The sequence below is a fragment of the Neoarius graeffei genome, chromosome 8 (assembly GCF_027579695.1).
Source record: "Neoarius graeffei isolate fNeoGra1 chromosome 8, fNeoGra1.pri, whole genome shotgun sequence".
Taxonomy (NCBI): domain Eukaryota; kingdom Metazoa; phylum Chordata; class Actinopteri; order Siluriformes; family Ariidae; genus Neoarius; species Neoarius graeffei.
Window position 1 is genome coordinate 3,112,480 of NC_083576.1, and position 16,642 is coordinate 3,129,121.

At 43.8% G+C, this 16,642-nt stretch overlaps 1 protein-coding gene across 1 annotated transcript in view; it reads right to left on the reverse strand.

The window, feature by feature from the left end:
• Positions 1-518: 518 nt before the first annotated feature.
• Positions 519-16,642, reverse strand: part of glrbb (glycine receptor, beta b) — a 34,199-nt gene continuing 18,075 nt past the window's right edge. The window contains exons 4-10 of the mRNA XM_060926788.1: positions 14,453-14,520; positions 9,728-9,954; positions 4,898-4,980; positions 4,450-4,590; positions 4,208-4,360; positions 1,308-1,597; positions 519-876 (exon numbers count right to left, since the gene is read on the reverse strand). Coding sequence (XP_060782771.1) covers positions 580-876; positions 1,308-1,597; positions 4,208-4,360; positions 4,450-4,590; positions 4,898-4,980; positions 9,728-9,954; positions 14,453-14,520 — 1,259 coding nt within the window. The 3' untranslated portion in view covers positions 519-579. The remainder of the gene's footprint in view (positions 877-1,307; positions 1,598-4,207; positions 4,361-4,449; positions 4,591-4,897; positions 4,981-9,727; positions 9,955-14,452; positions 14,521-16,642) is intronic.

The window sequence follows — 16,642 nt, forward strand, 5'->3', positions numbered from 1 at the left end:
TGATGTGGCCGTCACAGCCGTTGGTCCGGTTTCAGTTTATTATTGGATAAATTTTCACAATCACAGGAGGAACTGGAGCTTTTACACATGAACGCTGGAAAGATCATCAAACGACACAGTTCAGTATGGCAGTGTTCTTCTATACAAGACCAACAACAAGCTCATCATCATCATCATCAACTGCTGCTGAGATCCAAAAATAAACATCAGAAGCATAAATATATCATTATATTATTATTTATATCAGACTTTCAACACATGCGGGATAATCATTGCTTTTCCATAAAAACTGTGCAAACATTAAATAGATTAGCATAAATTAATAATAAATAAATAAATAAATTAATAAAATAGACATTATTTATGAGAAATAATTTTTGTGTATTTACTTAAAATATATAACTTAATAATAATATAGTGCCAATAATATTAGTGTAATCTTTCCTTAGCGCTCTTTTACTGATCATCTCTGTCCACGAGTGTGTGTGTGTGTGTGTGTTTGTGTGGAACTGCTCTGTTTGACGCCTGAGGTTTGATGACAGATGGAGACGATGGAGACGAGTGAGGAATGGAGGAGGGTCACAGGTATACAGACCAGTAGATGATGTTGAAGAAGAGGAAGGAGAAGGGGAAGATGGCGCGCGAGTAAAGGTCGATGCGTTTGGCAGCTGACGGGATGACAGGTTTGGCCGGCGGAGGTTTCTTGCTGTTTTTGGCTTGCGTTTTTCCTGCCGTGTTTCCGACGTCGATGGGTTTCCCGTAGCAGTCAAAGTTCGAGAGCTCAAAGTCTCGCGGCAGAGAACCAACAATGCTGAAGTCACTCGAGCGCAGATCCGACTTCGACGTGCAAACCTTCTTACAGCGTGTCTCTGTCACCTGAGAGAGACAGAGAGAGAGAGAGAGAGAGAGAGAGAGAGAGAGAAAGGTGGGATCATGGAGGTATCAAAGAACAAGGAAATAAACAATACAAAGCAGAAAGAAAGAAAGAAAGAAAGAAAGAAAGAAAGAAAGAAAGAAAGAAAGAAAGAAAGAAATGTAGATATCGACAAGTAAATAAATAACAGTAAAAAAATTTTGAAACTATAATAGAGAAAGATGGAAAGTGACAAAGACAAAAATAATAAAATTAAATAAATAAACAAAAATAAAGAATGACACGAAAGAAACAATAAAATTAAGACTTAAAGCATAAAGCAGCAAATGAATAATAAAAATAGAATATAGATTAAATAAATAAAACTAAATAAACTAAACTAAATAAAAAGCAAATAAAAATTATTTGTGTGTGTGTGTGTGTGTGTTCTGACCTGTAGAGTGCTGATATGTAGTGGTGTTCCTCCGGCTCCGTTCAGACTGTTCAGTTTCGTCGTCACTCGGCTCTCTGCTTTCTCGCGGCTGGCGATCTTCGCCTTCTCGGCCTCAAGCAGTTTGGGGCTGTTGAGCATCACCTGCACCACGGCGTATTCCACCAACGATGCAAAGCCAAACAGCAAACACGCAATCAGCCAGATATCGATGGCCTTCACGTACGACACCTTGGGCAGCTCTGAGGCCAGAGAGGTGCACTCTGAGGACAGCGATAGAACCGACAGGATTCCTACAGAGGGAACACGGGGTCAAGAGGTCAGTCAGGGTCAGAGATCTACACAAAGTCAAGAGGCCAGTTGGGGTCAGAGGTCTACATGGCATCAGAGATCTACATGGGGTCGAGAGGTCAGTCGAGGTCAGAGATCTACATGGGGTCAAGAGGCAGTGGGGGTGAGAGATCTACATGGGGTCAGAGATCTACACGGGGTTGAGAGGTCAGTCAGTGTCAAAGATCTATACGGGATTGAGAGGTCAGTCAGGGTCAGATATCTATGTGGGGTCAAGAGGCCAGTTGGGGTCAGAGATCTACACAGGGTCAAGAGGTCAGTTGGGGTCAGAGATCTACACGGGGTCAAGAGGCAGTGGGGGTGAGAGATCTACATGGGGTCAGAGATCTACATGGGGTTGAGAAGTCAGTCAGTGTCAAAGATCTATATGGGATCAAGAGGTCAGTTGGGGTCAGATATCTATGCGGGGTCAAGAGGTCAGTTGGGGTCAGAGATCTACACAAAGTCAAGAGGCCAGTTGGGGTCAGAGATCTACATGGGGTCGAGCAGTCAATCAGGGTCAGAAATCTACACGGGGTCAAGAGGCAGTGGGGGTGAGAGCTCTACATGGGGCCAGAGGTCTACACGGGGTTGAGAGGTCAGTCAGTGTCAAAGATCTACACGGGATCGAGAGGTCAGTTGGGGTCAGATATCTATGCGGGGTCAAGAGGTTAGTTGGGGTCAGAGATCTACACAAAGTCAAGAGGCCAGTTGGGGTCAGAGATCTACATGGGGTCGAGAGGTCAGTCAGGGTCCGAGATCTATACGGGATCAAGAGGTCAGTTGGGGTCAGATATCTATGCGGGGTCAAGAGGTTAGTTAGGGTCAGAGAGCTACATGGGGTCGAGCAGTCAATCACGGTCAGAAATCTACACGGGGTCAAGAGGTCAGTTGGGGTCAGAGATCTACACAAAGTCAAGAGGCCAGTTGGGGTCAGAGATCTACATGGGGTCGAGAGGTCAGTTGGGGTCAGAGATCTACACAGGGTCAAGAGGTCAGTCAGGGTCTGAGATCTATACAGGATCAAGAGGTCAGTTGGGGTCAGATATCTATGCGGGGTCAAGCGGTCAGTTGGGGTCAGAGAGCTACACAAAGTCAAGAGGCCAGCTGGGGTCAGAGATCTACACAGGGTCAAGAGGTCAGTCGGGGTCAGAGATATTCACAAAATCAAGAGGCCAGTTGGGGTCAGAGATCTACATGGGGCCGAGAGGTCAGTTGGGGTCAGAGATCTACACGGGGTCGAGAAGTCAGACGGGATCGAAAGATCTACACAGGGTTGAGAGGTCAGTCAGGGTCAGAGATCTACATGGGGTCAAGAGGTCAGTCGGGGTCAGAGGTCTACACAAAGTCAAGAGGCCAGTTGTGGTCAAAGATCTACATGGTGCCAAGAGGCCAGTCAGGGTCAGAGGCGTACACGGGGTCGAGAGGTCAGTTGGCGTCAGAGAGATACACAGGGTCGAGAGGTCAGCCGGGGTCGAGAGATCTACATGGGGTCAGAGATCTACATGGGGCTGAGAGGCCAGTCGGGGTCAGCGATCTACACGGGGTCAAGAGGTCAGTCAGGGTCAGAGGAGTGAACTTCCTGGATCATTTCTTACTTTCTGTTTTTATGTTTGTTTATTTGTTTGTTTTTTAAAGCAAAATTATTAATTGTAAACAGAATAATTTTTTATTTATTTTAATGAATAAGTCTTGATACTACTAACGGAGGACTAACCAGAGAGATCATGGACTCACCGTACACAGGGACATTATGGGATGTCATGTGGACCGTACAGAGTAGCATTATGGGATGGCATGATGAGTGACCCTGGATGGTACAACATACAATATGACCAAATAAGATGCTTCTAAATGGAGGAGACAAAATGGAGGTGTGTTTACAGACACAAACAGAGACAAGGAATGAATCGCAAATGTGCTATAGAAAGAAAGAAAAATGAATAAATAGTAAGAAAGAGCTAGAGATATAACAACAAAGGGAATAAAGAAATAGAGAAAAGGAAAACATATTTATACTGCATATACTCAACAAATTAAGAAAGAAAGAAAGAAAGAAAGAAAGAAAGAAAGAAAGAAAGAAAGAAATATACGAAAGTAACCAAAGTAGAACGAAAGAAAGAAAAGTAAACATATGAACAAAAAAAATGAAGAAAGAATTAAAACAGCTGGTAGTTCGTGATCAGACATCCAATCACATGACATCACTAACTTTTTTTGTTTTTTACTGATTAGCATAAAATACTGGTTTTAATCACAGTTTATTGGGTTTTATCAATCGTAACTGACTAGTTAAACAAGTTTCAGGTTAATGCTAGCTCTCTAGCCGAGGCTTTCGGATGATAGTTTGCTAGTAAGCAATGTAACGAGGTAAACAGCTATATTTTATGTTCAATCCTTCCTGTAGAAGAAGAAAGGTAAATAGTGATTTGGTCACATGACCAGCTCAGTTCAGTTGAAGTTCAGCTGTAGTGATAACATCAATGAAAAATGCTACCTACTTAGCCTAATGCTAATGATAAACTGGTTGAGTATCTGTGCGCTGTAAATGATAGAAATGTTGATCTTGTTACCCAGAGGGACTCGAGCGGCGCTAGCATCTGGATTTATCCAGAATGAGAGCCAGGAGAGCACGACGATCAGCAGCGTAGGAGCATACACACCCATCATGTAGAAGCCCACCTGCCTCCTGAGGGTGAAGATCACCTCCACACAAGTGTAGTAACCTGCACAACCCTCAGCACATTATTGTTTACTCCGATAACGAGTCACAGATGTTAATTATCGCGCTCGGCTGCAGTGTTGTGTTTCTCACCGGTTCCCGAGTAATATTTGGTGCAGTTTCCGTACTCGATGTCCTCCTGTCTGATATCGAACTGAGGAAGAGCGATTTCATCCATCTGTACTGGATCTCCAGACTGCCACATGAACTGCAGGTCATCTGTGGTGTAGCCGACTGCACACACACACACACACACACACACACACACACACACACACACACACACACACAGCATGTCCAAACCATCACAAATACTTAGCACTGTATTGAGTGTTGATTCATTCTCTATAACAGCAGCTCTGACAGGTTTCTCTTCACGCGCTCATTCTAATACGTTATCGTTTCTATAGTAACAGCTCATTCACAGGGCCATGTACAGCGGAAACAACAGAGTGGTTTAAGAGCAATAAAACACTTCAGGCTGTGCTGTTATAGGAAAATAATCAACTTCAGTGTGTTTACAGTAAGAAGATCGACATACAGCTCTCCAACTGCATCTTGCATCTCTGAGTGTCCATGGGGAACAGAGTCAGGTCGAGAGGACACGAGAGAGTCACTGATAATCTGTAACACACACACACACACACACACACACACACACAATGACTGTCTTGGAACAATGGCAGCAAAGTGAAGAAGACGAAGAAGTGTGTGTGTGTGTGTGTGTGTGTGTGTGTGTGTGTGTGTGTGTGTGTGTGTGTGTAGTAATCCACTATTTATTCCCCATATCTGAACATTTTATTGCAGACTCCTTAAGAGCTGCTTTACTCTGAACATGTGATGAGAGGAATGAAGTAGTGATGAAGTGATGACGTGATGAAATGGAGATGTGGTGATGATGATGAGGTGGTGAGGTGATGTGATGAAACAGTGATGAAGTCATTAAGTGTGATGTGATTATGTGATGTGACAGATGAAGCGATGCGATGAAACTGATGAGGTAATAAAGTGATGTAATGAAGTAATGTGATGAAATGTGAAATGGAGATGTATGTGATGAAGTGATGATGAAGTTATGATGTGATGAAGTGATAGAGTGATGAAGTGATGTGGTGAAATGGAGATGTGATGATGTGAAGTGATGTGGTGCGCTGAAGTGATGTGGTGCGATGAATTGATGGAATCATGTGATGTGATGAAGTGATGTGATGAAACAGTGATGAAGTTATGAGGTGATAAAGTGATGTGATGATGTAATGCGATGAAATGGTGAAATGGAGATGTGATTATGTGATGACGTGATATCGTGGTGATATGATGAAGTGATGGTGTGGTGAAGTGATGATGAACTGGAGATGTGATGATGTAATGTGATGATGAAGTGATGTGATGAAACAGTGATGAAGGCATGGAGTGGTGATGAAGTGATATGATGGTGATGAAGTGATGATGAACTGGAGATGTGATTGTGTGGTGAAGTGATGAACTGGAGATGTGATGATGTGATGTGATGAGGTCATGTGAGATAGTGGTGATGTGGTGAAGTGATGGTGTGGTGAAGTTATGATGAACTGGAGATGTGATGATGTAATGTGATGATGAAGTGATGAACTGGATATGTGATGTGATGGTGTGGTGAAGTGATGAAACAGTGAGGAAGGCATGACATGGTGATGAAGTGATATGATGATGTAATGAACTGGAGATGTGATGATGTGACGATGAACTGGAGATGTGATGATGTGATGGTGTGGTGAAGTGATGGTGTGGCGAAGTAGTGATGAACTGGAGATGTGATGATGAAGTGATGACACAGTGATGAAGACATCAGTGGCGGCTGGCCCATGGGGGACGCTCGGGCGCCGCCCTCCCAGATATGGAGGGGAAAAAATATTTTTTATATATATATATATATATATATATATATATATATATATATATATATATTTTTTTTTACAAATTTTATTATCAATGTCAGTTTTACTTAATAGTGTGTGCTACATGCAATCTGAATTATTTAAACAACATTTCCACCATCTGACTCTCATTCAACAGTGAATTTCCACCAACAGACTCGTATCATTTCTCTTCTTGGGCCCTCGGCAAAGCGCCCAGAAGTTCAGCGACATAGCCAATCCTGTATGGTTGCTAGGGAAAAATAATAAATATTTGGCCAATCAGCATCGCCGAATTTAATGGTTTTGGGGCGCTGGAGATTTCGCCCTTGCTACAGAAAATGTGGGAAAGTTTTGGTTGCTATGGTGATAAACTTGAGGTCTCAGGTCAGTCAGTCAGAGAGATGATGGCAACGACGACAGTTGAGGGGCAGCTTCCACCAAATTCGGTGAGATCTTTGTTGAACTACCCTTTCGCGAGAAGGACGATGGTGGAAAAAATCTGTGTTAAGGAGCTGCGACCCAACAAGCCCGAAATAAACATCACCCAGCCAACCAAGCAGAAAGTTAAAGCCTACAGCAGGACTTTTTGCAGGAGTTGGTTCCAGCGGAAGTCGTGGCTGACAGGCTGTGGAACAGCCAATGCACTTTTTTGTTTCCCCTGCATCCTTTTCAAAAGTGACAGGTGAGATTTGACGTGGACACAGTCTGGACAAACTGACCTAAAGCACCTCTCCGAACACATCAAGAAGCATGAAAGATCAAGAGTTCACATGGAAGACTGCATAAAGCTCGCTGTGCTTGGAAGGATTAGCATAGCGGCACAGCTAGACGACGGGCACCGCATTGCTGTAAGAAAGCACAATGAAGAGGTCGATAAAAACCATCATGTTTTATCTAAGATCATCAATTGTGTTAAATTTTGTGGTGCTTTTGAACTAGCAATGCGGGGACATGATGAAAGTCATTTTTCAGACAATCCCGGAATTTTCAGAGGTCTCGTTGACTTAATGGCATCCACTGATCAGGACTTGAGGGAACACCTTGAAAATGCAACCGTATTTAAAGGCACTTCGAAGACAGTTCAGAAAGAGCTCCTGGACTGTACGCTGGCAGTTCTGAGAGAATGGATCGTGGATGAAATGAAAAAAATTCTTGGTGTGCCAATAGATTCTATTGGCACACCAGCCCCACCAAGAATTTCTTTCACCAGCCGCCACTGGAAGACATGACGTGATGATGAAGTGATGATATGATAAATGATGATGAAGTGATAAATCCATGTAGTAATTTTAATATTTTTGGTTTTAGTTTTATTTTCTCACCAATTTTAAACTCATAAGGGACAGAGAAAAATTAGCAAAAAGTGAAAAGAAAAAAATTTACTTCTACTAATTATATTATTATTTCACAAAAGAAAAAAATATATTTTATTTAAATTTATTAATTCCTGTAAAACCATTAAAAAGTATAATAGTCTAATTTTCAGATGGTTATGTATTACCTTTTTGATGTAATGAATCAATGAATGAAGGAACCCTTTATTGTCACTAGTCACAAGTGCCAGCGAAATTGACCATCAACCCGTCCGTACATACATATACACATACGGTACCGGTACATACAACTGACAGAGAGGGAGTAGACAGGACAGGAAGACAGGGATGAAAAGAAAAAAATAAGCACAAAATAACACAAGTACACTTTACAACATGAAAACTCGGGACTTGGGGGGGGGGGGGGGAACAGGGGAGGGGCAGAGGTAGCGGTAACCCAGTGCAAGCAAGTAGCCGGTTCCTGCAGCCATGACGGCGCTGGTCGCGCACCCGCTAGTCACACTGGGGGTAAAAAGCGGTGACCGTGGGAAGTGGAGGAAGGAATGCAAGAGCGTCTCACTGCAGTGATCTTCAAGGCAAGGCAAGTTTATTTATATAGCGCATTTCATACACAGTGGCAGTTCAATGTGCTTTACAGAGGTAAAGGCAAAACAGTAAACAATAGAAAATAAAATTACATAAAATAAAGGGGGAAGAAGAGAGAAAAAATAATAAGAATTAAACAATAGTAGAAATAAAATAATAAAATGAAGTAAAAGTTCAGTAAAAAAACAGCAGAATAAAATAGAATAAAAGTTAAGTAAAGTTTAAAACATGCAGAGGCTGTAAAAGTTAAGTAAAGTTTAAAACTTGTAAAGATGACGATATTTATCAGTTAGCAGAAAGCATCTGAGAACAGCTTGGTCTTTAGTTTAGATTTGAAGCTGCCAACAGCAGGAGCATTTTTGATGTCCTCTGGGAGTTGGTTCCATAGCTGTACTGCATAGGAGCTAAAAGCTGCTTCACCACACTTTGTTTTAACAACAGGTTTTACCAGTAAATTTTGCTGCTGCGATCTGGTAGATCTGATTGGGTTAGGCCGCTGCAACATATCAGAGAGGTACTTGGGCCCTGAACAATTTAGAGATGTGTACACCAGCAGCAATGCTTTAAAGTCAATTCTGTAGCTTACTGGAAGCCAGTGAAGGGACCTTAGAATTGGAGTAATGTGCTCTGTTCTTTTTGTTCGTGTGAGAACCCTAGCCGCTGCATTTTGAACCAGCTGAAGTCGTTTGATGGTCTTTTTTGGCAGGCCTGTGAAAAGGCCATTGCAGTAGTCAACCCTACTAGAGATGAAGCCATGTATAAGTTTTTACTTCAGGGGGAGTTGTTGTTCCAGCAACGGCCTTGGCCAAGGCCAGTGCTGTCTGAGGGAGCCGAAAGCAGATAAGATTGGGATTGTTTGGTCTTGGGGCGAGTAGACGCATTCTTTTACACGACTACTCTGTTTGTCCATTCTGGTCTCCGAATCGATCCATTTTCCTTAGCAAAGCCAAAAGCTTCTCCATGATGTTATCCATGTTGCGGTTCAGGTTCTACACATACATACAGTTGACAGAGGGGGAGCAGAAATTGTGTCAACTGCGTTAAGAGACCAGTTTATCAATTCCATACTTTTAGTTTAGAGAGCAGTGCGGAGAGAGTCTCAAAAGTATAGACAATAGACAAACAAGACAAGAGGAGCAAAAGCAGGGAAGATAAAGGAGAGGAGAGACAGAGAAATGCGACCGCCTTCCGTGAGAGCATGGTGCAAAGACGGTACAAATATTCAAGTGAATTGAATATTAGAAATATTTTATAATATTCAGTTCACTTGAATATTAGAAAATATTACTTTTAATTAGACACCTGAAAAATCCAGCTTGTTACATAAATCACGTAAAAAAAATATAATTTAAAATGTGTTTTTCAGACTGTTGTATCCTCGAGAGGAAATTACAGGCGTGAGTTCCTGAGTCCCTCCTCCAGCTGCAGCACCATAATGCTAATTACTAATTAATGCATGAAAATCTGTTAATTAATGCCTAATTAAAGAAATGGGTGGGTTTAATAGAAAAGAGGGAGTGTTTTTGTTTTCTGTAGTTGAGCTGAGTTTTTTACCTCATGCTGATGAGGACGTCTCCGTTTCGGAAGATGAAGAGCAGGATGTTCTCCTGTGTGACATCATGGAAGTTGGCGCTCTTCTCGTTGGCGAAGAACAAATCAGGTTTCCACAAACACTTAAACATCTTCGGGTCGACGGTCAGAGACTCGGATTTAAAGTCCTGAGGAAGACGAAGACGCGGATCATTCCAGCGCTGACGCAGGAAAATGTTCACTCGATAATCCTGCACACACGCAACACAAAAAAGAAAACGGGGGGTAGTTTAAAATGATTATTTTTTGACAACTCCATCCATCCATCCATCCATCCATCCATCCATCCATCCATCCATTATCTGTAGCCACTTTATCCTGTTCTACAGGGTCGCAGGTGAGCTGGATCCTATCCCAGCTGACTACGGGCGAAAGGCGGGTACACCCTGGACAAGTCGCCAGGTCATCACAGGGCTGACACATAGACACAGACAACCATTCACACTCACATTCACACCTACGCTCAATTTAGAGTCACCAGTTAACCTAACCTGCATGTCTTTGGACTGTGGGGGAAACCGGAGCACCCGGAGGAAACCCACGCGGACACGGGGAGAACATGCAAACTCCGCACAGAAAGGCCCTCACCGGCCACGGGGCTCGAACCCGGACCTTCTTGCTGTGAGGCGACAGCGATAACCACTACACCACCGTGCCACCCTTTTTGACAATTCATAAATCCTAAAGTTATTTTGTATAACATGAACCTTTATGCAGTCAGGCAAAATTATTTTAAAAGTTTATTTTCCTCCAGGGGGGCGGCACGGTGGTGTAGTGGTTAGCGCTGTCGCCTCACAGCAAGAAGGTCCAGGTTCGAGCCCCGTGGCCGGCGAGGGCCTTTCTGTGTGGAGTTTGCATGTTCTCCCCGTGTCCACGTGGGTTTCCTCCGGGTGCTCCGGTTTCCCCCACAGTCCAAAGACATGCAGGTTAGGTTAACTGGTGACTCTAAATTGAGCGTAGGTGTGAATGTGAGTGTGAATGGTTGTCTGTGTCTATGTGTCAGCCCTGTGATGACCTGGCGACTTGTCCAGGGTGAACCCCACCTTTCGCCCGTAGTCAGCTGGGATAGGATCCAGCTCGCCTGCGACCCTGTAGAAGGATAAAGCGGCTACAGATAATGAGATGAGATTTTCCTCCAGAGATGATCTCAGGGTTATTTTGAGATGTATTTTGAGATGCTTAAAACGTTCGTGAATCTGAAAAAAAAAAAGATGGTAACTGATGTGTTGTCAATTCTGCATTTTAATTTAATTTCACATTTCATTAACATTTAATTTTACACATGTTGGGTATATTTTTAATTTATTTTATGTTATTGAGTTGTCTGTTTTTGCACAGGATGGAAAATAAAAAGAGGAATGAATCCAAAACAGGAATCTGTAACAGACACAAATTGAGCAGATTAATGATTTAAAATTCTTTGTGTGTGTGTGTGTGTGTGTGTGTGTGTGTAAGATATGAGCAGGTTAGAACATTAACCCTGCAACTGACACAAGAGCCCAGATGGCTGAAGCGTCACCGTGGCAACCACTGTTTCTCATGTCCTTGTTGCAATTTCTTGAAAACAACTTTAGAATACACACACACACACTCACACACACACACTCGTGACTCGAGTGCGACTGCTGCACTAATTTACATTTTTAGCTTTTCAGCCCCATCAGAGAGGTGTGAAAGGCACTTGTCTCATCTCATCTCATTATCTGTAGCCGCTTTATCCTGTTCTACAGGGTCGCAGGCGAGCTGGAGCCTATCCCAGCTGACTACGGGCGAAAGGCAGGGTACACCCTGGACAAGTCGCCAGGTCATCACAGGGCTGACACATAGACACAGACAACCATTCACACTCACATTCACACCTACGCTCAATTTAGAGTCACCAGTTAACCTAACCTGCATGTCTTTGGACTGTGGGGGAAACCGGAGCACCCGGAGGAAACCCACGCGGACACAGGGAGAACATGCAAACTCCGCACAGAAAGGCCCTCGCCGGCCACGGGGCTCGAACCCGGACCTTCTTGCTGTGAGGCGACAGTGATAACCACTACACCACCGTGCCGCCCTGAAAGGCACTTGTATGTGTGTGTTTTCCTCAAATAATGTAAAGTATAACTACAATAAATGAAAATATCTGGAAATTATTTATTCACTCTGAATAAATCCTCTCACAGGTCCTTAACCACACCCATCTTCTCACACAGATCCTCTGACCACACCCATCTTCTCTCACACCCTTCTCCTCTCACTGATACTCTGATGACTCACACCCACAGCACAGACACTCTATCCACGCCCGGCCACACCCACTTTTATCATCTTGTCCTGGATCACAATACTTTTCAGTTCTTTGAGATATAAACAAATAAATCATTTAAATATGGCTCTCATTTTTCCTCCTTTTTTATTAATAGAATAGTGTTGTTGTTGGCCATTGCTTCCCAGCTCCTGAAAAATGGCTGCTTCCCAGATGCAGACAAAACCTTCACATGACTGATCTCGTGTGAGGTATCGTCTCTCTCCAGGGCAGCCAGTGTCGATGCCAACCTCTCAGGAGACTTCACAGCAGCCAAACTAAGTGCAGCAATTAACAAACTGAAGCTGGGCAAGTCACCAGTTTGAGACAATATCCACCCAGAGTTTGTCATCCACCAAAGTGAAAGAACATCTTGCTGGCTATGCTCATTCTTCTCAGCATGCTTCCGGAGGTCCAAGCTTTCAAAGACCTGGCGCCGTGCTTCTGTCATAGCCTTGCCAAAGCTGAATAAACCCGCTGAAGATCCAAAGTCCTACAGGCCCATCTCTTTGCTCTGTATCCCATATAAGATCCTGGAGAGGCTGATTCACAGCCGCATTGAGCCAGTGGTGGACCCACAACTCCCACCGGAACAAGCCGGCTTCCGCCGAGGCAGGTCAACAGTGGATCAGGTAACCCTACTCACTCAGGACATCGAAGAAAGCTTTCAGGATAATGAGAAGGCTGAAGTAGTATCCCTGGACCTGACAGCTGTCTATGATACCGTGTGGCACCGTGGACTACATTTGAAACTGCTGAGGACAATCCCGGACAGGCACATGGTGAGGTTCATCATGGAGATGCTATTGAATCATAGCTTTATCCTACAGACCAGCGATGGCCAGACCAGCAGGCTCCGAAGGCTGAAGAATGGTGTCCCACAAGGCTCCATCCTTTCACCAATGTTGTTCAACATCTACATTCACGACCTGCTGGATATAATATCTACAAAGTACAGCTATGCGGACGATTTGGCCATCATGTTTTGATGCCCAACATGGAAGGCAATGGAAGATGGTCTCAACTGAGACATGGGAATTCTGGCAGACTACCTCCAGAAGTGGCACCTTCAGCTCAGCATGGGCAAGACAGTGTCTGCAGCATACCATCTCAACAATCGGGAAGCAAGAAGGGAACTGGACATGTATGTTGGTAACAACCGCCTGGAGTTCCAGCAAGCCCCCAAGTACCTCGGTGTACGCTTGAATCGGACACTGTCCTATAAGCAACACCTGGATGAAGTGAAGGCCAAGGTAACAGCAAGGGTCTCGCTCATCTGCCGTCTGGTGGGTTTGACTTGGGGAGCTTCCCCCCAGACCCTTTGCATATCTACGCAAGCCCTTGTCCTACCCGTAGCTGAATACTGTGCCCCTGCCTGGAGCAGAAGTCCACATGTGAATAAGGTAGATACTACCATCAACAGCGCCCTCCTGATAGTAATTGGTTGCCTGAAACCCACCCCTGTGTCCCACCTGCCAGTCCTTGCTGGAATCGCCCTGGCCAGACTCCGATGGGATGCAGCTACCCTCACCCTGGCAAGAAAAGCCCAGAAGTACAACTGGTACATCCTGCACAAAGCCACAATAACACTGGCTCCACCAGGCAGGCTCAAGTCTCGCCATCCCTACAACAAGGCAGCACAAGAGATGCTACAGTCTATCCCTGAGGACTTATCCAGAGACGCCTGGCTGGCAGCATCCTGGAAACAGATGTGGGAGATGGCTGGGCCTTCCCACATCAGGGACCCAGGAGGTGGTGTAAAAGGAGAAGACCTGCCATGTCATCTGTGGACCTCGCTGAACCATCTACGCACTGGGGTCGGCCACTTCAAGTCATCTCTGAAGAAGTGGGGCCTATCGGACAGTGCGACATGCGAGTGTGGCGAACCTGAACAGACTGCCGAGCACATAATCATTGGCTGCCCCTTATACAGCCCACCCTCAGAAGCTAGCCTCTTCGACTTAGGACCAGAGACGAGGGCTTGGCTGCACGACACTGAGTTGGCCATCTGATGATATATGAAAGAAGAAGAAGTGGTGTTGTTTTTTTTTTCTTGTAATTAACAACAGTGGTTAGTTATAATGTTCTAAAATTTGCCTGGACATAAAACATCAATTAATGTACGTGTGAATAGGAAATAGCACAAATATTTAACTAACAGAAAAAAAAACACAGCAGCCTGAGGAAAGTTAAAGAACGTCTGATTTTAGAGCTCAAACGATCTGCTCTCTGGTCTTGTGAAAACTAACAGGAGATTAGCCACATTGAGAAGGTCAAGGAGATGTAGTGTAATATTAATTTACTTAATGTGAGGAAACAGCAGGCACTTTTTGGAGGGTTTTTTTAAGAGAAAGTGATAAATCTTGATGATGAGGATGATGATGATGCTGTAGTACCATGGTGGTTTCCTGGATGGAGCCGAAGCTGTTGATGAAGATGTTGACACGATCCTCCACAGGCGTTCCTGTTTTTTAAAAAAAAAGAGCCAAATAAATGATATATAGCTTTATACAGTCATGCCTTAGTGTTACTGTCACACCATTCAGTATGTACCAACATTTACACTGAAAATCTTACATCATGCGCTCCGACTCACGTAATCAGAATCAGAATGCACCATACGGATTGAGGTATATTATGAACCAGTGATGTCATTGTGTTTGGATCCAACTGTATACGTGGTTTACATCATAAAAGTTTGGAATTACAGAGTAAAAAAGCGCTCCAGTTTCTGTCGGAAGCTTTAATCTCGCTCATATACGGAGCAGACGGATGAGCCATAACACGGAGACCACGTCGAGACTCGTTCAACACACACTCATGTTAAACATAAAGGAACACGGAGGCTGAGCGAGAGCTCAGGTTTTACTGCAGCGCTCGTTAGAGCTCGAGAGGAAAACTGCCAAGGAAAATGCACATGACACGGTTAATCGGGATTTAACGAGCTGTTCCTGTTCGACTTCAGGCCATGAATCGAGTGTCTCTTAGATAAATCTGTTATCCATTAAAGAGTGTCAGTTTTTGTCCATTCATATTTACATTTCCTATCACTTTAATAATGTTAAAGAAACACATTTCTCCTTACAGAAAACTTCACCGTATCGACGATTACACACATTTTTACACGTCCCTTTGAATGAGCTGTTACTATAGAAATAATAATGTACTGTTATTAACAAGTGCGTTAATATAAATGTCGTAAGAAAATGAATCAACACCTTCTGACCAGTCAGAGTCCAGAATTCAACAGTGCACTCCGGAGTGAAAGCTACATTAGCATACCTGCCAACCTTGAAAAAATTTTATGAGTACAATTTTACAATTTCATGAGTACCATTCCCCCCCCCCGCGTCAACCTCACCCCAACCCGGCACGCATGCGCCCCCACAGACCACAACCAGCAGACCAAAAACGCACTTTCAATCCAGTTTTATTGATTGACCTTGGGAACATAGTCCAGTTTTGTAAAACATTCCTATTGATAGCCTTTGGGAAACTGTTATTGATGGCTCTTGGGAACTTCCTTCCGTTTTGAAAAGCACAACAAACATTAAATACATGTGCAAATGAAATGAAATTAAACCAGAGCCACTCTTTCAAAATAAATAACACATTAAATTAATATAGTATGTAAAAAAGGCACTTTCAACACAAAACATGGTCTTCACAAATTTCCCATGCAATAGGTTTAGACTTTTGCATTTTTTAACATCTCATCTCATCTCATTATCTCTAGCCGCTTTATCCTTCTACAGGGTCGCAGGCAAGCTGGAGCCTATCCCAGCTGACTACGGGCGAAAGGCGGGGTTCACCCTGGACAAGTCGCCAGGTCATCACAGGGCTGACACATAGACACAGACAACCATTCACACTCACATTCACACCTACGCTCAATTTAGAGTCACCAGTTAACCTAACCTGCATGTCTTTGGACTGTGGGGGAAACCGGAGCACCCGGAGGAAACCCACGCGGACACGGGGAGAACATGCAAACTCCACACAGAAAGGCCCTCGCCGGCCCCGGGGCTCGAACCCAGGACCTTCTTGCTGTGAGGCGACAGCGCTAACCACTACACCACCGTGCTGCCCCATTTTTTAACATGTTGGAAGTATACTGCATTATACAGTAAAAATATTGCATTATACAGTACACTGCAGTATTTTGTAGGATGCCTTTTTCATGTGCAAACTATTGCATTTGCATTCGAAATACTGCATTTACTGCAGTAATACTGTATAAAAAAGCATTTGATACTGCAGTACCACGCAGGTTTTTTCATACGAGGGATGACCAATTTTCGACTTCACATCATCTGCAAACATTCTAGGCTACCACTGACAGAAGTTACCGACTGCCCTTAAGATATACAACATGCTATGCTTTGTTGAGCACATCAATAAAGTGGTACTTATAGTGATTCAATGAGAGCGCGAGAGGAATTGTAATCAGGCTTCATTGGTTACCACATCGAATATGCAACCTCGAGTGACGGCTTCGAAGTTAAATGAAGAACTAGCCTGTACTGTTGGTGTTGTAAATGCACAAAATAACGGCTAGGAAGCTCTTGAGTACACGTGAAATACAG